This window comes from Rhinopithecus roxellana, chromosome 5 (assembly GCF_007565055.1).
Source record: "Rhinopithecus roxellana isolate Shanxi Qingling chromosome 5, ASM756505v1, whole genome shotgun sequence".
Lineage (NCBI taxonomy): Eukaryota > Metazoa > Chordata > Mammalia > Primates > Cercopithecidae > Rhinopithecus > Rhinopithecus roxellana.
In genome coordinates this window covers 135,396,854-135,419,945 of record NC_044553.1, presented here as the reverse complement: position 1 = coordinate 135,419,945, position 23,092 = coordinate 135,396,854, and the positions used below count along the sequence as shown (strand labels likewise).

The window sequence follows — 23,092 nt, the reverse complement described above, 5'->3', positions numbered from 1 at the left end:
GCCTTTCTTGAAGGAACCAGCGATAGAGTGCACTTACCTTGGCTTATCTTACTTAGCACGTATCTCCTGGCTCTAGGAAGACAAAGAGTGAAGCCATGGTTTGAGTGCTGACTCCACTTACTAGCTAGGGCCATTAACCCCCACTACCCCATCAGACTCCAGACCCTGGCCAGAGGAGAGAGGAAGCAAGATGGGTCCTAAGTGGAGACTGCTCACAAGAAGCGTGAGCTGGGTAGAGTGGGGTACCTTAGACCAGCCAGGTGGCCTGCACAGAGCACTGGGCATCTGGGCACTGAAGAGTGAAGCTCACTAGTGACACATGGCCTTGCCCTGTGACCTGCCGCACCTGGCTGTAGGTCCACAAGACCCCAGGCTGGAAGTCTAATCACGTCTTGTCCGTCAGTCCCCATCCCTTTGTGCTCTTGCTTGGAGACCTCTTGGACCTTAGGACACCAGCATTTCCAGGCTGCCTTACAGCCTTGCTCTCCTGCTCCAGCCCAGAGATTTGTGAGGAAATGGGAAATAGAATAGGGGATGCCACAAACTCCTGAGTCCTTGGAAGAGGGAGAACAGCTACATGGTTTCCTGGGGCATGGCTGGGAGCAGGACAGAAGAGTTCTGCTGAGGCACTCAGTTCTGATTCAGGGCCAGAAGGAGACATTTTCAAGACCAGGACTCACCACTCCATGTCTAACACAGGGCTGGGCATGGAGCCCCAGCTGTTCATAACCAGGGGCTCGGGAACACCCACCTTCTATCCATGGAACCAAAGGAGGTGGACTAAAAGGCCCCAGAGACCTTGCCACCCAACCCCCTTGCTGCACAACTGAGGAAACAGGCCCAGAGAGGTGTGGACAGACAGAGGAGATAGGCTTGGAGACCCCTGAGGGAATAATGAGAGAGAAATAAAGGCGAAATGGACTTGCTCTCCCTAACCTGGGCCACCAGCACCGGGCTGGGGCCTGAGGAACTTTCTGCTTTGAAACAGAAAAGTTTAGTTCTAGTTGACAGTTGGCCAACTGCACACCCTGAGTGAGGAGCATGGATTCTATCATCTGAACTTCTATCGAAAAATTAAACAGTACTTCCATTAAAAAAAAAAAAAATTAAAAATCATGGAAGTGGGGAGGGCCCAGGGAGGGGAGAGGTGAAAAATTAAAATTAAAATTAAATCATGGAATGGTAAAATGTTAGAGCTGAACTCCCTCAAGATTCCACCCTGGCCAAGCAGAGCTAGAATTAAGTTTCCACCCTGGCCAAGCAGAGCTGGGATTGGAACTTGATCTCAGGGATTTCTAAAGATGGAGTCTCAAAAAAAAAAAACCCAGGCCTGGCTGGGAATGGCTGTGGTCTTGGCCCTGTCCCTACGGCTGAAAGCCCTGGTGGTCCCCAACGTGTGCTGGTGCCCTAGTCAGACCTAGAACTAGGCCCCTAGGCCGCCTCCCAGGCCTGACCTGCAGGCCAGGTGGATGGCAAACTCAAATGCCTCCGGCAATGCGTGAGTTGAGGGGCCTGTGGAGAGGGGGCGCACGCGGCGCCTACCTGAGGCGACCAAATTCAACACAGTGCCCTCGGGGCTTGGGAGGAGAAACTGAGGCCTGGAGAGCCTCAGCGATGTCTGTTACGTTCTGCAGGCCAGGCCTTTCGCAGGCCACCAGGTCGTCGCTGGCCAGAGCGGCTGGCGGAGGGAGCGCGCGCCTCGCTAGCCTGGAGGGGGCGGGGGCCGCGGCGGCTTTAAAGCGCCCAGCCCGGGCGTCGCGGGGCGTGGCGGCTCTCGCGGCTGCGGGGCGCAGGGCGCTGCGGCCGAGCGGGGTCCCCGGAAGCACAGCTGGGGTGCCTCCACCTACGGCTGGCCGTGCGCTTCTTCTCTCCCGCGCCAGGGAAGGAGCGGCTGCGGCCCCCGCCGGGCGGAGGCACGGGGGGCATACCGGGCGCGGAGGGGCCGTCGCGGAGGAGATGGCTCGGCACGTGAGGTGACGGCGCCCGAGCCCCGAGGGTCCCAGCCCCGCGCCCCGCGTCCCCGGGACAGCATGGAGCGCCCAGAGCCCGAGCTGATCCGGCAGAGCTGGCGGGCGGTGAGCCGCAGCCCGCTGGAGCACGGCACCGTCCTGTTCGCCAGGTGAGGGCGGCCCGAGCGCCCGGGGGTGCGGGTGGAGGCTGCCTCGGCGGGAAAGGGGTCACGCGACAGGGCCGGCCTCGAAGGAGGGAAAACTGGCCGCTGCCGGGGCTCTGGGGCGGCTGCCAGATGTGCGCCAGAGGAGCGAGGCGCGGCGACGGATGGCACAGCCCCTCTGCCTCTCTCCCTGTTGCCAACCACGCCGCACACCCGGCTGCCAGCGGGGCTCACCGGGTCCCGCGGGGTCTCCTCCCGCGGATCTCCCCGCATCTGGCGGGTGGACCTCCATCCCCGCGCGGCGCCTCCACCCCGCCTTGTGCCTCCTGCGTGTGACTGCAGGGGTGCACCCCGCTGCAGGTATCAGGGTACTGGGGTGCCCCGAGGGCCAGGGAGGGGAGGTGTGTGGGGCGAGCTCCTGCGCCCATGTGTGAGCTGTCTGGCTCCAGGTGTGTGGATTCCTGACAACCAACAAGACAAACCTTTCCGAGGAAAGAGCCAGAGAGCCGCCGGGGAAGGGGTGACAGATGCCGGGGAAGGGGTGACAGATGCGGGAGCCTCACCGCAGGGGAGAAGGGTGGGGGGGCGCACAGGCCCCGGGGGAAGGGAAGGCCAGTCTCCAACCGCCTCGGTAACCCCTCCGCCATCACCAACTTGGCACTGCTTTCCTCACCGTGGTGTTCCCAATCCTTGACACCCTTGAGCAGCCCAGAACTTCTGCCTAGGCTTCCGCAAAACCGCCCCCAAAACAAAAGGGGAAAAAATTCAGTTACCCGGTGAGACTTCCCAAATGCCGAGGAGAGCCTCTGCTTCTGCCTCGGACTCCCCCAGCTCACTTTTTTCTCTGGCACCCGCTGTGGCTCCACTACATCCAAGCTGTGTGACCTTAGACGAGTTCTAACCTCGCCGGGCTTCTGTTTTTTCCTCTGTAAAACTGGGGTAACAGTTGTACCCACTGCTTAGGATGGTGAGGAATACAGTTAAAAGTTAACCACACGGAAAGTACTCAGCGCAGGAAAGAGAGAGAGAGAGAGAGCGCGCGCGAGAGAGAGAGCGAGAGCGAGAGCACGCGCGCGCGCGCGCGAGAGCTCTCCACACAATATAACTCCAGGTTTCCTGTTTGGGGACCTCTTCCTGTCCCAAGTCACACCCTTCAGCTATTCACCGAGGGGCTCCTGTGTACCAGAGGCCCTGGGACACATTTGCCCTTTCTAGGATGCTGCCCAGAGCCAGTAGAAGGTGTGAGGAGGGGGGCACTACCGAAGCTGACCAGGGAGCAGTGCCAGGTGGGAGAGTCTGCTGTGGTTTGCAGCTGAGACCCGGCTTGGCACCCCCGCCCTCTGACTCCAGGACAGCCAGGCTTGCTGGGGCTTGCAGGGGCTCACACCTCAGGGCTAACACCTGGGCCTCACCCCCACAGGCTGTTTGCCCTGGAGCCTGACCTGCTGCCCCTCTTCCAGTACAACTGCCGCCAGTTCTCCAGCCCAGAGGACTGTCTCTCCTCACCTGAGTTCCTGGACCACATCAGGAAGGTGAGAGGGAGGCAGAGCTGCTGTGACCTCTGGGATCCAGCAAAGCACCTCCCTGGTGGAGAATGGGGAAAATGACTTTCTGCCCCAGGCCTAGTTTTACTCCCCTCCTGTTCCCCCAAGCAGGGTATCAGCTCCTTTCCCTCTGGACTGGATTGGTCTGGGACATCAAAATCAGCCTCTTTCCCTACCCTGTGTTCAGAGAGCTGGTCCCAGCCTCTGTCATTGCCTTTGTCCCCTGGCTCCCATAGGTTGTGTTAGCACAGATCCTCATCATTGGGAACTATCTGCCTATGAAAACCAGGCTGAGATTTTCTTAGAATCTCATGATTCTCAAAGGGCCTCAGTTTCTCCTCGTCCCAGCAGACAACACTCTCCAGTAGGTGTGTTTAGAGATGTGAATTCCTCAGAGGAGAGAGGCTTCCTTCATGGGTGTAACATTAGTAGTTTGGCCACCATGTATTGTGTGCCCCCTATATGTAGTAGACACAGGCTGCCTTTGACCCCTGATCCTGGAAACTGAGGGTCCTGCTGGCCTCTCTTGCTTTGGGACCCTCTCATGCCTTGGGCTGTGATTGTGAGCAGATGTGGCTGCTCTGGCCTCTCTGTTTCACTGCTGCCTTGGCCTTGGCAGGTGATGCTCGTGATTGATGCTGCGGTGACCAATGTGGAAGACCTGTCCTCACTGGAGGAGTACCTTGCCAGCCTGGGCAGGAAGCACCGGGCAGTGGGTGTGAAGCTCAGCTCCTTCTCGGTGGGTAAAGGAGCTCTGACTCTCTCCAGAGCTCCTGGCCTGGGGCCACTTCTCTCTCCCAGACTTCCCCTAGCCACCTGTTCTGTCTCCCATTCCCATATCCTTAGATAACCAGGGCTGTGGGCCTGCATCTGTTACCTGCTGTGTGGCCCTGACATGGGCTTGACCTCTCTGAGCTTCCAAATTCTCTTTTCTGACATGGCTTCTTTTGAAACCATAAAAGTTAAGGAGCCTTTGGGATTAGCTGGTCTGCTTAATTTCCTGTTGCTATGTATCAAACAACCCTAGAACTATGGCAATGCTTTCCGATTTCTCATGGCTGGGCTCAGCTGGGCAGCTCTTCTGCTCTGCATGGTGTAACTGGAGTTACTTGTGTGTTGTGTTTAGCTGGGAGCTCAACTGAGGCTAGAATGTCCAAGGCCTGTCAGCCTTTGAGCTCTGTCCCTGCGGTTTGTTGTCATTCACTAGTCTATCTGAGCTTCTTTATAGAATGGAAGCTGAGTTCTGAGAGGGAGTTTTTAGAGGGCAGGCCCCAGTGTGCAAGCACCTATAAAGCCTCTGCTTGCATCACTCTTGCTAATGTCCCATTGACCAAAGCCACTCACATGGATAAGCCCAGTGTCAATGTGAAAGGACCCTACTCAAGGGCATGAATCCTTGAGGTGTGGCCCATTGGGGGCAACTGATATGACAGTCTGCTGCACAGTCCAGTCACCTTGCCAGATGGTGAGCACCTTGAGGAAGGAGCTATGTTGGTCTTGTCCTCCTCTCCATCCCCAGCACCAGCACAATGCCTGATCTACCAGGGCTACAGTGGATATTCAGTTAATATTTGTGAGATAAATAAACCTTATTTTATTATGAGTAATAATAGCAAATGAGAGCCATTATCTTTATTTATTTATTTATTTATTTATTTATTTATTTATTTTGGGGATAGAATCTTGCTCTGTCGCCCAGGCTGGAGTGCAGTGATGTGATCACAGCTCACTGCAGCCTCAACTTCCCAGGCTCAAGTGATCCTCCCACCTCAACCTCCCTCATAGCTGGGACTACAAGCATGCACTACCATGCCCAGCTAATTTTTGTATTTTTTGGTAGAAATGGAGTTTTGCCATGTTTCCCAGGCTGGTCTCAAACTCCTGGGCTCAAGTGGTCTGCCCACCTCGGCCTCCTAAACTGTTGGGATTATAGGCATGAGCCACTGTGCCTGGCCTATTATCATTGTAGGCTTCCTGTATACAGATGCTGTGCTAAGAGCTTTTTCTGGATTATCCCATTTATCATCCCAACAGGCCCAGGAGGTGGAGCTTCTACTTTCCTTGTATCACTGATGAAGCAGCTGAGGCTCAGAGAGGTTACATAACTTACTCAAGGTCACCCAGCTGATGAAGAGTGGAGTCAGAATCTGCACTCAGGTCTATCTGGCTCCAGTGCCCAGACTCTTAACCCCATCATTGCTGCCTTGCAGATGAGGAAACTCAAGTCTGGGGGCAATGATTTGGTTTGGTCTAAGCTGGGAGGTCCCAGGCAATGTCTTGACCCCACTCATGGGGTGTTTGCAAGACCGAGAGTGGGGTGAAAAATGTGAGGATATAAAGCCTCACATTTAGAGGGAAAGGTGGGCACAATGTGATACCCAAGGATTTGGGTAGGACCCTGCTCAGGAAGCATGGACTCCGTGCAGGAGAAAAAAAAGGCCCAAGAGCCCTAATCAGCCCTAGGCCTCAGTTTTCTCACCTGTGGAATGGACAAGTGCCTTCCTGCTTTGGAAGTGACAAGGTGCCTCTTGCCTCTGCAGACAGTGGGTGAATCTCTGCTCTACATGCTGGAGAAGTGTCTGGGCCCTGCCTTCACACCAGCCACACGGGCCGCCTGGAGCCAGCTCTACAGGGCTGTGGTGCAGGCCATGAGTCGAGGCTGGAACAGCGAATAAGAGGCAACCCTGCCCAGTGGCCCCCATCTGTTTGTGTCTGTCTGTTGGTCTGTATCTGTTGTAGCCCAGGCTCTCCAAGCTTCCCTGCATCTTGGTCCTTGTTACTTGGCCACACTGGAGAGGTGCTGGGGCAGGGCTGGGTCTCAGTCTCCCAGAGTCCAACTGCAGAAGGAGTGGCTTTTCCTCCAGGAAGGGGCTTCTGGGTGTCCCCTCATCCCCAATAGCCTCTTTCTTGCCTTTTTTTTTTTTTTTTTTTTTTTTAACCTTTTTGGCACTCCCTCTGGCCCTGTGAGGAATGTTTTGGTGGCAGAGGTGGGATGGAGCTGGAAAGGTATGGGGGTGGGAGGGGATGGGGCTCTTCTGTCTGTCCTGCTTCTTCAGGTGAGTGCAGGCCAAGGCAGGGGTGAGATGGCTGAGCTTCCAGCGCCTTCTATCTTACTTGCCGAGTCCCTTCACTGCTTTCCTGCCCCAAGATGGCTTGCTTTTCACAAATAAAGAGAAAGGCAGCTTTAGCCTTCTTGGTGGAATCCCAGGTGTGGGAGCAGAATCAGAACTGGCCGGGCGCGGTGGCTCAAGCCTGTAATCCCAGCACTTTGGGAGGCCGAGACGGGCGGATCACGAGGTCAGGAGATCAAGACCATCCTGGCTAACATGGTGAAACCCCGTCTCTACTAAAAATACAAAAAACTAGCCGGGCGACCTGGCGGGCGCCTGTAGTCCCAGCTACTCGGGAGGCTGAGGCAGGAGAATGGCGTGAACCCGGGAGGCGGAGCTTGCAGTGAGCTGAGATCCGGCCACTGCACTCCAGCCTGGGCGACAGAGCGAGACTCCGTCTCAAAAAAAAAAAAAAAAAAAAAAAAAAAAGAACTGCCAGGGAAGGGAAGGGGGACTTGGGTCTCAATAGGGCTCATCTGAGTTGCGCGGGCTGTGCAGATGCCCTGACAGGGTTGGTTTCCTTTGGCGGCATTCCCTTTCCCTCATTCAGCACTTCTGCCAGGAACTCCCTGACTATTCCGCTGCTGCGGGAACCCAGCTAGCTGGCCAGGTGGGGCGGGGCTGGGGACTGGCCAGGAAGGAGGGGTGACTTCATCCCAGAGAGACCCAAGTTCCCCCAGCCCTTCATCACCAACCCGCTCCTGCAGGAGTGAGTCTTACCTCCCCTGGCCCTCCTTTCTGGCTCAGCCTGCAGTGACTGTGAGGCCACGGCCTCTCAGATTCACTGCCCACTGTGTGCCAGTACTCAGGCAGCTGGAGAGAAGGCAGCTGCGGAGACCCCCACCCTCACCCCAGCCGTCTGCACTTTTACCGTTTGCTCTGTGCTGTCTGTGATCCTATAAACTCATGAGAAATAAACTGGTACTGTGTGCCTCTCTGACCCTCGGCCTGGTCTTTTCTTGGGTCTTGGCCTGTACCAGATGAAGCTGCAGGGCAGCGGATCTCAAGGCAGGATGGGAGGATGGAGTCAAGGAGACCAAGGCCTGGGAGGAAGCTCTGGGAAGCCAGTGGCAGACATCTGTGGGGTCTGTGGCCCAAACTGGCTGGCAGGTCACAAACCCAGCTCTTCTTCCTCCTGGGCACACAGCTGGATGTCATGCAGCCACCCTTGCAATTAGGTGGGGTGTGTGACTGGGCTCTGGCCGCTGGACCATGCAGATGTGTGTGCCACTCCCAGGCCTGGTCCCCCAAAACTCCTGCATGCTCCTCCATGCTCTGTCATCCTTCTGCTGGTGTGATACAGAACTCACAGAGACCATGAGGGCTACGTGTTAAACATGGCAGAGCCACAGGTGAAAGGAGTCCCAACCTTGAATCGCTGCTTGGAGGAAGGTGCCCGTTAATCAGAATCACCCATTTTGAATTTTATATGAAAGAGACAAATTTCTCTTGTGCTTATGCCATTATACATTTTGGGATTAGTTAAACCCATACCCAGACTGATCTATGGTCTAAAGCAGGTCATTGATCGGGGGCTTGGGACCCCACAGGCTGTGGGCTAGAAAGCCAGCCAGGGATGTGGGGAGGAGGAACTGTGTTGAGTGGGCATGACAGGAGCAGGTTTGGGGTTACTTCCACGTGTTCCAGCCTCAGCGGCGGATCCAGAGCCCACGCATGGCTGCAAGGCCTGTGCCTGGGCTGGCTGTCCTCGCCGTAGGCTTCCAGTTTCTCAGTTGACATTGAATGTAGCAGATGCCCATGGGGCCTTGCCAGCTCCCAGATGGGGCCTCGTTTTCTTTAAGCTCAGATGCCAGGCCTGCCAGGCTATGTGACAGCAGGCACTGGGTCTGCAGCGTGTTAGGAACGCCTTGCCCTCTGTGGTGCCCAAAGCATTTTCTGGAGCCCTACAGGCTCCAGTGAGGCAGGGCCTCATCTGCTGTGTGACCTATTAATGGGTCAGGCTCAGGTGTCCATGTCTGGCCCACAGCTCTCGAGGTGGCCTGGCTTTGGAAAGATCTAATGCCCTCCTCTGACTTGTGTCTGAGTCATCCTAAGCATGGGTGCTTTCACCTTTTTTGAAAGCCACTCTTCTACTTAGGTGTGAGTGCATGTGTGCATGGGCATGCACTCGTGTGTGTGCACGTGTGTGTGCACGTGTGTGTATGCACACACGTGTCTGTATCGGGGAGAATATTCCTTACCTCCTCCTCTGCTTAAGGGCTCAGCCCTCTCTCTCTCCTGCATCCCTCCTCTGTCAGCCACATCTCCCCTCCTATACAAAGAACAGCCCCTCACTTCCTTTCCTCTCCAGCTACCCTTTTGGTTCTTTACTTCCTTTGATAGCAAAACCCTTCTAAAGAGTAGTCTTTCCTTGCTGTTTTCATCTCACTTCTTATGGGAGGATGGGAACCTGCTTCAACCAGGCTTTGTCCCTACTTTCAATCTACTACAGTCAAGGTCACCAACCACCCCCATCTTGCCAAATGTAGGGTCACATTTTAGTCCTTATCTTCCTCTCCTGCTCAGCAGCACTTGAAAAAGTTGGTCATGCCTTTAGTTTTACACTTTTTATTATGGAAAAATGTTAACATACACAAGAATCAAGAGATGAGGGCATCTCCATGTACCCCAACTGCACCCCCCACCACCATTTTTTGTGTTTTTTTGTTTTTGCTGGAGAGGTTTTAAAGCAAATTCAAGACTTCATGTTCTTTTACCTGTAAATTCTTCCATATGAATTTCTAGCTGGCACTTTATTTCACATATGAACCCACGCCATCAATATATCTAACAAGATGAACAGTATCTCCTCATCACCACCTAATTCCAGTTCCCTGATGGCCCACATTCATCCACATGTAGATTTCCCAGACGTCTCTCTGCAGTTGGTTTGTTCAACTCGGGATGCACACTTTGCATTTGATCGTGTCTCTTCACTCATTCACTTTGGCCTGGCCCCTCTTGCCATTTCCCCTCACCATTGCTGTGTGGGAGAAGTGGGTCATTTGTCTAATGGTCTATCCAGCATTCTCCACTTGGCTGAAGCTGCTTCGTGGCATCTTTTGACTTTACTCCTCTTTACGCCACATTTACTCTCAAGCGTGGTTAGAGCTGGGGACGCCGTCCTTCCTTTTTGAGTCCCTCCTGGTTTTCCTTGCCGGTTCTCCTCCTATATCTTTGTGCTGGCTCAGCCCTCAGACCTCCTCACCTGCACCTGCTCCCATCAAAGTCTCAGCCAGTCCCATGCTTTAATCACCACCCAGGTGCTGATGACTGAAATGAACATCTCCAGCCTGACTCCTGTATCCAGCCACCTCCTTGACATCCCCACATGGCATCTCAACCGGAACACACTCAAGATGGAACTCTTGGAGTTTCCCTTGGCCTTTTTCTTCCCAGCTTTCTCCACCTCAGAAATCAGTGTTTGCTGAGTTCTTCACGCTAAAGAACTGGGAGTCATCCTTGCATTCCTGCTTTCCCTCAGACCCCACATTTAATCATCCATGAATCCTTGACCTGTGTTCCAAATTTAACTGCTTCTTTATTCACTCCCTATCCTGGTGCAAGCTACCGTATTCTCTCTCCTGAATGCCTCCGGCACAGTCCCAGCTGGGCCTTTTGTTTGTTTGTTTGTTTGTTTGAGACAGGATCTCACTCTGTTGCCCAGGCTGAAGTATGGTGGCATGATCATTGCTCACTGCAGCCTTGAACTCCTGGGTTCAAGGAATCCTCCTGCCTCAGTCTCCCAAGTAGCTGGGACTCCAGGTGCATGCCACTATGCCCCAGCTAAGTTTTTAAATTTTGGGGGAGATAGGGTCTTGCTTTGTTGCCCAGGCTGGTCTCAAGCTCCTGGCCCCAAGTAATCCTCTCACCTCAGCCTCCCAAAGTGCTGGGATTACAGGTGTGCACCACCACACCTGTCCCTAACTGGGCTTTCTGCTTCTACTTGTCCCACCCTGGTGACAGTGACCATTTCAGCACAAGGGTTACATGAGTGGTTGCCAGGGGCTGACGGAGAGGAGAGAATGAGGAATTATTGTTTATGGGTATACAGTCTCAGTTTTGCAAGACAAAGAGTTGTGGAGGATGGCTGGTAGTGATGGTTGCACATTATATTTCATGCCACTGAACAGGACAGTTACAAATGGTTAAGATGGTGGATGGGTGTGGTGGCTCATGCCTGTAATCCTAGCACTTTGGGAGGCCGAGGTGGGTGGATTGCTTGAAGGCAGGAGTTCGAGACCAGCCTGGCCAATATGGTGAAACCCCGTCTCTACTAAAAATACAAAAATGGTGGTGGCGTGTGCCTGTAATCCCAGCTACTCGGGAGTCTGAGGCAGGAGAATTGCTTGAACCTGGGAAGCGGAGGTTGCAGTGCAATGAGATCATGCCATTGCACTCCAGCCTGGGCGACAGAGCAAGACTCTGTCTCAACAACAACAACAACAAAAAACAAACAAAAAACCCATCAATGGTTAAGATGGTGAATATGATTATGTGTACTTTACCACCACCACCACCACAAAAAAAAAACCTGGAAAACAAATACTTAAGGGGGTCATCCTCCTCCCCAGAATCCTCCCGGAGTTTCCCGGATGATGAGTGAAACTTGGGAGTCCCAGCGTGGGCCTGCACAGCCTGTTGCCCACTCAAACCTCACCCCACCCTCTCCTCCCCTCGCTCACTCTGCCCGGTTCTTTAGGCCCTGCATGTGTGCCCACAGACCCTTTGCTGGCTATCATGTCTCACCCCCACAGAGCTTGTGCTGGCCCCCCTAGTGCAAAGCATCCCCTCCCCGCCTCCAGGCACCCCCTGCCCTTATCCAGCTTTGTCTCTCCCTGACACCCCATTATGTAGGCCTATTTGTTGACTGCAGTTGTCATGTTCTATTGCACAGAAATGGGCAGGCGGTCATGGAAGCCACTTGGGCTCTGTGTTTGGAGGGGAGGGAAGAGGGACTGTCTTCGAACCCTCGCTGAAGGTGACAAGGTAGCCAGAAGTCCCCCTGACACCTGGTGTGTGGCCCTCGGGCCCACACGGTAGTCATACTTATTGCAAAAGAAGATACTGATGGCAGAAGCGTGCCTGAGCTAGGGAGTTGTCATTTCTAAGCTGGCAATGGTGAGATGCTGAGGCCACCCAGGGCATGCGGTGCCTGAGGCTGGGACTGTTTGCCTTATCCACTCACCCCTCCCTGTACACTGGAATCACCTGGGGGACTTTTGTAAAATACAGGGTACTGGGCCCCACCCGAGAAATTTTGGTTTGTTTAGGGATGGGGCCTGGACATTGAGAGTAACTCCCATTTGTGGCTGAGATGGAGAACCTTGGAAATTGAGGCTGAGAGCTTCCGGGCTGCCACTTGTCCAGGCCGAGGGACTGTCAGATGTTCTGAAAGCAGCCTCTGTTGAGAAAGACTGGGAACCTGTCTCCCCGTAGACCAGGCTCTCCTCGCCTCCCCAAGGCCTTCCACAGAGCAGACCTAGAAACCTGGAATCGGCCAGGAAGGAGGTTCCTCAGGACAGAAGTGAGCTGCCCCAGGCTTCCCTGGCGGGGCCCCGTGCGACCCCAGGCTTGGTTTCTGGGCAGAGGCATGGGGCACTCTCAGACCCCGCTGCTTCCTCCCTGCACAGGTCACGTGCTCCAATCCTATCTTGGGCACAGCCCAGTGGCGCCACCTCCTGGGGCTCCCTCTTGCCTTGCCCCAGTCCTGTCCCCAGCCCAAGTAAATCCACCTGCAGGCCTCCAGTCCCTCCTTGCCTGCTGAGTGGAGAGAGGATCGACCAATGCTAACCTCCCTGGAGGACGTTCCATTGCTGGGGCGACCGCCCTCCCTCTTCAGCTTCTTTTTCTCTCTCTTTCTCAGTCTCTGCCTGAGAAAGGCCCCTGAAAGGTCTGCTGAACCACAGAGTGTCCCAGGCCTGCCATCTGGGGACCCTGGAGCTGCCCGCCCCTGGGAGGGGACCATGAGAGGCAGCAGCAGGGCGCGGCCCCCTCCCGTCCAGTCAGGGAGTCTTCATGGCTTCTCTCCTGAGAAGCAGCCCTTGTGGATTTCAAGGGCTGACTTGACTTGGAAGATAGTTGTTGTGAGGGGGAGAGGGGACAAGTGGATGGGTCTTGATCCCATGCCCAGGCCCACACCATGGTGGACTTTGAGTCAGTGGCCACTGATGGACTGTGGAAGCTTGCGGAGAGGACCCAGCAAGGGAGATGCGAGAAACAGTCCTTAGGCAGCCACCCCGAGACTGTCATCCTCTGTCCCCATAGGAAGCACTATGGAAGTCTCCCCCTACCCAACACCCACACAAGATTCCCATCCTCTGCCCCCAAATTTGCTCTGCTCAGTCATGAAGCAGAACAGTCCGCCTCATGTCCTCCCAGCCCTACTGTCTGGATGAGGTGGCCAGCCTGGGTGATGCAGCTGCTGGAGGAATGGACAGAACGGGTCTCCTGACCCTGAGATGTGTCTCCCAGGGCAGGGAACTGTTGTCTCCTTGCCACAGCTATAACAGCCTTTGCTAACGGGTGTTTCTTATCCTACCTGGCTGCCCCACACACTTCCCTCGTGCCAACCTCTCCTCCACCCAACCTCTCCTCCACCTCCCCCATCCCCGAAGTCCCCCACCCTCATCCGCTTGCAGACCTGAGCCCTGTCTGCCGCTCTTCCTGGGGCCTCAACTGAAATCGGTGTGTTCTGAAGTCTGGCCGCTTGCCTAGTCCATTGGCCCACTCATGGGGCTCAGCACTCACCAGGGACTTCTACTGCCTCTCGGGGCTACTCTGTTGGCTTCCTGGGTAGCTCAAGGACCAGAAAGTTCTCCCCACTGCACAGCGGAGCAAGGCCAAGCTGGCCCAGATGCAGAGGCAGGGGCCAGGAGAGGCTGGGAGGACTTGTTTATTCAAGGCACGGTCATAGCATTAACAAGAAGGTTCAGCATTCTGGCACATTCCTTTAGTGGTGGTGGCCAAGGTTAGCCCACACCCCCCCACTGGGGGCCCCAGATGACGCAACGCTGCTGATAGGCACTTTGCTTCCGGGGCAGTGGAGGGTCAGGCAGGCGGGCATGGGGCCACTGGAGGCCTGAGGAGGGCCCCTCCTGGAGGCTCTAGGCAATACCGGTTCCCGGGCGGCAGCTCCTTCCAGAAAGGATTAAGTCAGGGGGTGATTTGGAGGATGGAGTGGGGTGGGGCAGCTGGAAAGTGGCTGGCGGAGGAGTGGGATGGCAGTAGGTGGAGGGAGGGGGGCAATGGGCGAGGCAGGTGTGGGCTGAGGCAGAAGGTGCCTGAGAGGGCCTGGATGTGGTGGTGGGGAGGCTAAAAGATGCCCCGCTCCACCGCCCTACAGCGACCATGGGAGGTCCAGATGGAGCCAACTGCCCTGAGGCTTTGCTGGTTTCCCTAAGAGTGGACATGGAACCTTCTCCTTCTCCACATGCTCACCACCTTCTCTCAGAGCCAGGCTACACTGGACCTAGGTTCAGAGGGAGGAGCCCCCAGCCATCCTGCCACATTGTCTGTCAGGACCTTTCCCATATGTGGCTTCCACAGTCTGGCAGGGGCCTCAGGGGCTGGGGGCAGGCTCCAGCAAGCTGTGTCCAGTGAAGGAGAGACCCCAGGCCAGCTTCTGGCGTGTCCCACGCCCCATATACCAAATACGATGGGGTCGGGCAGGGTCTGAGCTGGCCACCTCCCCACCACGTGCCGAGCTCCTGCTGGGCCTGACTGCTGTGCTGTAAGTGTCCTTTCCCCTTGTTGGTTGGTGAAATGCCAGTGGGGAGGGGCCTGTGGGACCTGGGTGTGTAGGGGCTGGGCTAGGATCATTTCCCCCTTATTCCTAGCCGGACAAGGAATGGGAAAGGCAGCCTCTCTCCAGCCAACCCAAGCTCTCTGGAAAGACACCCCCATGCCAAAATGTGGGCCATGCCCTGGGGGTACAGCAGTTTCTGCCCATTGAGCACAATTTCTCACCTGCGGTGAAGCTTGGAGCTTCTGGGGCTGGGATGGGGCAAAGGTGGGGCAGGGACAAGGCCTAGGTGATCTGAGTTCAGGGCAGCCCTGTGACTGGGGCCTGGTGCAGGCGCTCAGGTGAGATGAGCCCACCTTCAGTAGGTTGGTGGCATGGACCCAGACCTTTGGAGGAGGGGGCTGAAGAAGGCCCTGGAGAGCACACAGATCCCATTCAGCTTGGCTTGTTCTGGTTCACCGAGGCCCCCACAGGTCCTTCTCATGTCCTCCCTGGCTGGGCTACACGGTGGTCCCGATGAGAGCCCATCCCAGAGGCAGAGGCCGGTTCCCCCCAGCTATGGCAAAGGTGCTGAGTGTCACCATCACTGTTCAGAATTCAGCTCCCCCAGGTCTTAGGTGGTGGCAGACCTGGGAGGGCAGCCTTGCTTCTCCAGAAAGGGCCTCTCCCTGGAGCACATGACCCTCTCCTCCACCCCACCCCTGGCAGGCCTGGGGCGACATCATGATTGAAGCATCTGCAGTGTCTGGACCAGGCCCACACTGGAGGCTGCTTGGGTGGTCTTCAAGGCAGGGTGCAGGGGCAGTCCCGAGAAGGGAGGAAGGGTCCTACTTGGGACTCAGGTGAAGGTCAGTCCTTCAGTTTGAAGCATGGGGTTCTTACCCTAACGTACTGCCCATCTTGACCAAGCTGGGGGCCCAGGCACTCAGTTGGGTAGGAGGCAGGAGACTCTTTTAAGTGGCCATATCTTTGGCTTTGGGGGGGTCTTCTCTTTAGACCCTGGGGCTTGGGGAGGTATAGCTGGTTTCCCACCACCCAGAGTTTTGGGGAGAAAGCCCCCTTCCATGAATTCAGCCTCTGTCTCACCCCACTTTGTGTTACCCAGCAAGGACTAACCAAGGTTTCCTTCTGAAAAATGCACACAAGTCTCATTTGATGAGCCCTGAGTGGTCACGCTCTAGCTACCCTTGTACGAATAGAAAGGAGAGGGGCCTCTGCCCTGCTGCTCCTGGGGATGAGGGCAGAGGAGCAGGAAGGGGCTGAGTTACCTCTTCTCAGGTCTACGCTTTCAGTTGGTTCTTCCTCGGGTGGGTGCAGAAACTTTCTGTTCACAGATCCCCATGCAGGGAACCCCGTGATGAGGTGGTCCTCTGTGTCCTGTCAATGTGCCCCGTGCACGTACCTTTGCCTCCTCAGACTGCAGGGGAGGAATGGGCTGGGGCTGGGAGAAGGAGCAGCAGCAGAAGCTCCTTGGAAGGGCAGCTGATGCAGAGTGGTGATGACCCCAGAGAGCCTTCGGCGGCCTCTTTCTGCCTCCTCCCTTAGGAACACCTTCTCCATCTCGGTCCCAGGAAGGGACCCCAGCGTTCAGTCTCTGTGCTGGTGCTCCAGCCACCTCTTTCAAGACATGGGCTTCCCTGTATCCTCCATCCCTTCCCAGGCTCCCTCAGCACTGCCGAGCACCCCCAGTTCCAGCTGGGCAGCAGGTCAGGGCGCCCGTATGGCCCATGGCTGGGGTGGCAGATGTCTCCACTGGGGGCTTCTCAAAGTCTGCAGGAGGTAGTGGGGAGGTCCAGGCCACCCTCCTGCCTCCCCTTGCCAGGCCCTCCCCTGGCTCCTCAACAAGTCGCCAGTGGAGGCCTCAGGTCCCAGTCAGTGGTACTGGTTCTGGCCCTCCAGTTCCAGCCCTTCCTGGAACTGGGCCGAGTCTAGCTCCCTTGCAAAGCCCCTCAGACCACTCTCTTCTTCTCCCTCTTCCGGCTGGTTGTTCATGGTGCCATAGGTGTGCCTGGCTGGGGAGGAGGCGGGGGTCAGGTTCAACTCCGGTTCTTGCAGCACGGTGGCCACATATAGCTGCTTGGGATAGAGACAGGGGACAGGAGCAAGTTCACGTCCGGAGCAAGGCCCTGGGCACACCCTCTCCCCTCATGCCCCACCCCCATCGCCTCTGTCTCCTCCAAACCTTGGAGCCTGCCTTCTTCCCCAGCAGCCTGGGTCCTGTCTGCCCCACCTGCCTAATTTTTCTTGATCATTTAATGAACATCCAGGTGCTCCCAGGGCTGGTTTAGTGGCAGGACTCCCCACTCCTAGTCCACTGCTCCTTTAGAACATGTTCCATTCACTCTTGGTTCCAAGTCAAGCCGCATCCAGGGAAGGTGACATGAGGCTCCCCTCAGCTGGGGTAGGAGAGACCCCCTTTCCTGAGCTAGTGTACTTTCTAATACAGCTTCAGCGGCACATTCAGAATCCCCCTGGGGTCTGTTACTGGTTGGCCTGTCCTCAAGATGTGGAACTGCAGCCGGGCGCGGTGGCTCACGCCTGTAATCCCAGCACTTTGGGAGGCCGAGGTGGGTGGATCATGAGGTCAGGAGATCGAGACCATTCTGGCTAACACAGTGAAACCCCGTCTCTACTAAAAATACAAAAAATTAACCAGGCGTGATGGCGGGCACCTGTAGTCCCAGCTACTCGGGAGGCTGAGGCAGGAGAATGGCATGAACCTGGGAGGCAGAGGTTGCAGTGAGCCGAGACCGCGCCACTGCACTCCAACCTGGGCAACAGAGCAAGACTCTGTCTCAAAAAAAAAAAAAAAAAAAAAAAGATGTGGAACTGCTAGCAGAGACTTTGGTCATATGACCTGTCACACCCAGGAATGATCCCCATGCCTGGGACGGCAGCAGACTAGAAAAACACAGGACATACTAGGAAAAAGAGCAATTGTCATCCTCTGAAGTGGCTCCTAAACCATCTCTTTACTTTGAAAATAGGCAATTAGGGAATGGAATGAAACCTTCCCCGTAGGAGTTTATTTCAGTGAAACCAAACAGCCCTGGTCGAAGGAATGGTTTTCCTACAAAAGAATCTAGACATTTGCATGGCACCCAAGTAAACCATCTAGATGACCTTTTGGTCATAAAGGGGAAAATGTCAACTGAACCATGGAAAAATCCTTCTGTCATTCCCCTAATTAGAGGGTCATGATGGCATCATTAATGAATGGGAAATAACAGGATGTTACATCTCTGAGTATACATTGCAGCACTACTGGTAATGTGTTCTAGCCCCATGTTGAACTTGAATCTATCAAGCCATCAGATCTAAATTCCAGTGTTCAGGGAATACAGGAGATCATGGAACCTGTCCTAAGACATCATGAACAGCCAGAAAAATCCAGGTGGAATATTCTGCAGGACTGCTGGCTTGGTCTCTCCAGTCATTTAAAAGGCACTGTGCTAAAATAAAAGGGACATGAAAACCTGATGCACACATGCTAGATTTGATATTGGGTGGGACAAGCTCTAAAAGATACTTCTGGCATAATTAGGGAAATTTGAATATGGGCTGGGTGCTCAAAGAGATCAAAAATTGATATATATGGAAAGAGATTGTTAACTAAAAATGCAGGTTATAAGCCAGGTGCGGTGGCTCACGCCTGTAATCCCAGCACTCTGGGAGGCCAAGGCAGGTGGATCAGCTGAGGTCAGGAGTTTGAGACCAGCCTGGCCAACATGGTAAAACCCCGTCTCTACTAAAAATACAAAATTAGCTAGGTGCGGTGGTGTGTGCCTGTAATCCCAGCGACTTGGGAGGCTGAGACAGGAGAATCGCATTAACCTGGGAGACGGAGGTTGCAGTGAGCCAAGATGGTGCCACTTCACTCCAGCCTGAGCAACACAGCAAGACTGTCCCCCGCCAACAAAAAAGGGTTATAAAACAGTATGTGCAGTACTATTTCATTTTAGCAAAACTATGTAAATCATACATATTATCTGGAAGAGATACATAGTATATAAATATCTGGAAGAATATACACTACCAGTGGTCATCTCTGGGTGGTGGGAATATGGACTTTTTATTTTCTTATTTCTGCTTATCCTTTCCCCCTATAATGATGTGCAATGTTCATATAGCCCTGTTGTAATAAGGCAAGGTTTAAAAAATAAATCCTAGTCGTGTTTTTTAAAAGCATAAGCTTTAGAGTCAGTTGGACCTGGTTCGAACTTCGTCCTGACACTTCCTTGCTTGGTGCCCTGGAGTCTGTATTGACGGAACTTTGGAGCCTCCATTTTGGGATGAAAACCCCTACTGTGTGGGTTTATCAAAAGATTAAGAGCGAAAACAGCAAAGCACCAGGCTCATGAGAAGATTTCAAAAACTTATTGCTAACAATATTCCAAGAGGGGTCCTTTCGGAAGGGTCCCAAGAAAAGACAGACTTTCTTCTTTGAAATCTTTGTCGTCTCTTCATTACCAAAGCACCTTCTCCTGTCCCCACTCAGAGATAATCTGTGCCTGTATACAGGGTTTTTCAAAGCGAGGCAAATCTGGCACCCCAGTGACTTCTGTCCATTTGCTGGTGTTTTGTCCGTGCTTCTGTCACTGTGCACTCACACCCAGCTCTGCCCACAACTAAAGAAAGCCCTGCCGCCCACTCCGTGTTCCCACTGTGCTGAAAACTGTCTTGAGTCCCCCAGGCTCTGGTCTGTCTTCCAGGCTTTTGCACAGGCTGCTCCTTTTCCTTGAAAACTCTTGCCTCACACCCTATTTCACCTGGCACCCCGTATGCCCATTCCTGGGGTCAGATTCGATGCTCCCTCCTCTGGGATGCTTTCGCCAAGTGCCGGCCTGGCACCCTTCTTTAGAGCTCCTCCCAGGAGCCCTGGCCTTGGGGCACAGGCTGACCCCAGTACCCACCTCAGTGTGTTCATTGGTGGCTCTGCAGCTGCATTTGTGGCAGGGATGTGGGTGGGTGCTCATGCCCATTCCCCTCCAGGCTGAGCCACGGTGTGAGAGCCAGCACCCAGCCTGCGGGCCCTGCACTCTGAGCCAGCCTCTCAGCATGCAGACAGGCTCGCTCATTCGGCGTCCCTGCCTTACCAGCAGTGCAGGCTTCTAATAGTTCCCTGAAGCTCTGTCTGTGTCGCTCTGCCTGCCCCTGTGCCTCAGGGGCAGCCTTTGGTCCTGAGGCCAATCCTCAGCAGGCCCCCCTGCGTCTACATGACTGAGGTCGCTGTGGTCTCGGCCTGCCTGACCAAGTACTTCCTCTCTGGGTGCCTTCTAGACAATGCCGAGTATATGGTGGCTCTTCTCTTTTTCTCACTCTTCATCCAGGGCCACGGCAGCATTTGGACCTGGACCAAGTCCTGCTCCGTTAGAGGAGGGAGCCCAGGGGTCCCTTATCTCCTCCCCCGTACCCAGAGTGGGCAGCAAATGCTAGCATCCCCCACGATGCCACTGGAGTAGACCACCCCTGCAAGCACCGCCCTCCCAACCTGTCCCTGGAACTCAGGACTCACGAGGGAGGTGGGCGTGGAGGAGGTGCTGCTTGGCTCCATGTCAAACACCGTCTGGATCTCCTCCTCCTCGGGCTGCAGCAGGGAGAGGTGGTGGGTTACAGGATGGAGGCCTGCCCTTTGCTCCTCCCCCCACATCCAGAGGAGCCTCAACTCCACACCTGGGCTTCTCACCACCTTGGAACTCAACTCATCTTCTGTCTTTCCAGACCTTCAGTCTGGCAAGACTGAGGCCCAGGGGGACAGAGAGAGGCCTGGGATGCAAGGGAGTCCCTTCTGGAATGTTCTATTCCCAAGGGCCATTATGGGAGGAAGTAAGCAGAGCTGGAATTGAAGTTCAAAGACGAGCCTGCTTTGACTCTAAGAGAAACCTTGATTTCAGCACTGTCGTCTTTCCTCCTGGGGCTTCCCCTCTAATTTGGAAAGTGTCCTACACCAACACAGCCTAGGTTCCTGGCCATCCTCCTTCTCTAGCATGGACACCTGGCCAACCCAATCACATAATGCTGCTGTATTAGAAAGACAGAGCCAGCGGGGTCATTCACAAGATCTTCACTAGTGTGGTGCTCCAGCCAGGCGTGGAAAAGGAAGGCTGGGCAGAGAGGGCAGTGGGTGCCTGTGCCCAGAGCCCTGGACACAGAGACACCAGCAGCAAAGAGATCCTTCTCCGAGTCCCTCCTCAGGCTCAGCAGGGTGTCAGTCCTTAAAATCAGCTTTCTTTTCTTTATATACATTCATTTAAAAAGGAAATGATTCACTTTTATAAACAGAAAACTGTATTTCAGTTGCCATAAGCAGAAAGTTAATGTTAAATACGTAACCATGAAAAATGAAAAATTATGTTGTGATCCACTGGAAATCATTCCAGTGCCCCAGGATAGATATCCATTCTGGGAAATGCTGAGCTAGAACACACAGTTGTTGGCATGGCTCTAAAAGGGCACGGATTGGCTCCCTTCTCCTAATGATTAGGCTGGACCCACTGCCAACAACCAAAGCAATCATGTGGGGCAGGGGCCACCTCCAAACATGGCCACCTCAAGTTCAATAGCCTGGGGTCTTAAAGGAGAGAAAATGACAATCCCTTTTTTGAATCATCATCAACTCTCCCGCCGACCTCCTTTGCTCCATCCTGTCTCTTGACCTCCAGTCCTTGGAGGCTCACAGCTCAGTGACTGCACTGGACCCACATCACAGGAAAGAGGGGCCAGCAGCCTGCAGTTTGGAGGTGTCAGAGGGCAGAAAAGGAGAGGATAGCTGTCTTCTGGATGGGGGCCAGAGCCTAAGGTAGTGCAAGGCATGCATGCATGCACGCATGCACACTGGGTTCCACACTCTACGGTCAGAGAGAAAGGTGAGACCCTTTCGTCCTGTGGTGCTGTGGGAGCCCAGGCATGGAGGGTATCCTACAGCTGTGTCCCCCAAGGGACCAGAAGAACCAGTGGAGGAGGGGCAGGCTGGCAACTCACCTCGTAGTCGGCAACCATCCGAAGCTTCCCCAGAAAAATGCCAGCAAAGGCAATTAACATGGCAATGAGGAGGGTGGACAGGGAAAAGATGGTGATGGCGTGGAGAGAACCTGCCAAGGAGAAGAAAAGGCCATGGGCAGGAGTCTGCCAGCTGAAATGCCACCCCAACTGGCAGATGCCCAGGGACCATCACAGCACCACTGCAAGGGCTTTGACCTTGCCAGTCCTCCTCTGATAACAACTGGCATCAAGGAGTCTGACACAATAACATCATCCCTTTGTTCTGTTTGATTTGAGCAGTTTAGAATTTGGCATCTATGGAGTCCATGAAAAAATGTTTTAATTGACTTCAGTACCCACTTCAGTGCCCATAAAAATGTGTCCTTCCTGATCTGCTGGTCACCTCCAACACCATGGTCCCTGGGAAGTACCTTGGAGTGACCATTTCTGCCAGTGCCCCCAACACCATCTCTGACCTACACCTTTCCCTGCAAGCCGTTTTGAAGTGAGCATGCTCAGTTATCTGTGCTGATGGCACAGAGAGGGAATCTAGAAGGTAAAAGTCATCTACATTGCATTTGGGAATATTTGGTTCCCTTTTTACGGCAGCAGTTTTCTAACTAGGTAAATTTTTTTTAATTATGCGTTACAGCCAAAAATCACTGCTTAATGATGCTTACTGCAGTGTTTTTATAGTAGCAAAAAGTGGCAAACCTCAACATCCAATCATGGAGAACTGACTAAAACTGGTCGACTTTCATGCAGCCGCTGAAAGGCACCTACGTGTTCAGTCTTTTAACAACCTAGGGAATTGCTCAGAACATTGTGTTCAGTACAAAATCTCAGGATGCAGGACTGAATGTTACAATATGGACAATCACAGTTTTGTAAAGTAACCATAGACCAACAGCTCCCTCTCTACCATCCCGCGCCCAAAGCGCATGCCTGAAAGTGGGGGCTGGGAACAAGAGACATCAGGTTCTGGGTGAGATGATGGGTCATTTACATGTTGGTCTTTGTATTTTTTCTATTTTTGATAATAAACATGCAGTCCTTTATTCTTAGGAAAAGAGCATTATGGAAAAAAATGAAGTCTCTGAGGTGGCAGGGAAAGGCGAGCAAGATAAGCAACTGGGGGTGACGGCAAATGGGTAAACCACATAAATGACTGAGAGTCGACCGTACAGATGCCACCATGACAGGGAAAGAAAAGAAAACACAGCCTCGGATTGCCTGAGCTCAGGAGTTTGAGACCAGCCTGGGCAACATGGTGAAACCCTGTCTCTACTAAAATACAAAAAATAAATGGGGCATGGTGGCGGGCGCCTGTAGTCCCAGCTACTCAGGAGGCTGAGGCAGGAGAATAGCTTGAACCCAGGAGGTAGAGGTTGCAGTGGGTCGAGATCAGGCCACTGTACTCCAGCCCGGGGGACAGAGCAAGACTCCATCTCTTAAAAAAAAAAAAGAAAAGAAAAGAAAAGAAAAGAAACAAAACACCGCGTTTCCCTTCTCCCACCACTGAGGTTAAGGTCAAGTGTCTGAGGGAAGGGCAGTGGGGTTGGGGGTTGCTGGGGGCCACAGGTGCCTCTGATGGGAGAAA

At 54.2% G+C, this 23,092-nt stretch overlaps 2 protein-coding genes across 6 annotated transcripts in view; one reads left to right on the top strand and one right to left on the bottom strand.

The window, feature by feature from the left end:
* The first annotated feature begins 1,742 nt into the window (after window positions 1-1,742).
* On the top strand, window positions 1,743-6,642 carry NGB (neuroglobin). The gene is made up of 4 exons (XM_010382710.2): window positions 1,743-2,119; window positions 3,534-3,645; window positions 4,277-4,396; window positions 6,198-6,642. The coding sequence occupies exons 1-4, from the start codon at window positions 2,031-2,033 to the stop codon at window positions 6,330-6,332; spliced, it is 456 nt and encodes a 151-aa protein (XP_010381012.1). The 5' UTR covers window positions 1,743-2,030; the 3' UTR covers window positions 6,333-6,642.
* A 7,002-nt stretch (window positions 6,643-13,644) lies between these two features.
* Window positions 13,645-23,092, bottom strand: part of TMEM63C (transmembrane protein 63C) — a 76,830-nt gene continuing 67,382 nt past the window's right edge. For 3 of the 5 annotated variants that reach the window (XM_030930628.1, XM_030930630.1, XM_030930629.1), the window contains exons 23-25: window positions 21,493-21,602; window positions 20,027-20,098; window positions 13,645-16,587 (exon numbers count right to left, since the gene is read on the bottom strand). In XM_030930628.1, coding sequence (XP_030786488.1) covers window positions 16,384-16,587; window positions 20,027-20,098; window positions 21,493-21,602 — 386 coding nt within the window. In that variant the 3' untranslated portion in view covers window positions 13,645-16,383. The remainder of the gene's footprint in view (window positions 16,588-20,026; window positions 20,099-21,492; window positions 21,603-23,092) is intronic. The other 2 variants (XR_004057313.1, XM_030930631.1) reach the window with 2 other exon arrangements.

Bases quoted from the DNA above. Each gene is read 5' to 3' on its own strand.
- NGB (XM_010382710.2), top strand. From the start codon at position 2,031: ATGGAGCGCCCAGAGCCCGAGCTGATCCGGCAGAGCTGGCGGGCGGTG. The intron at 2,120-3,533 runs GTGAGGGCGGCC...TCACCCCCACAG, and splicing joins GGCACCGTCCTGTTCGCCAG to GCTGTTTGCCCTGGAGCCTG. The intron at 3,646-4,276 runs GTGAGAGGGAGG...TGGCCTTGGCAG, and splicing joins TCCTGGACCACATCAGGAAG to GTGATGCTCGTGATTGATGC.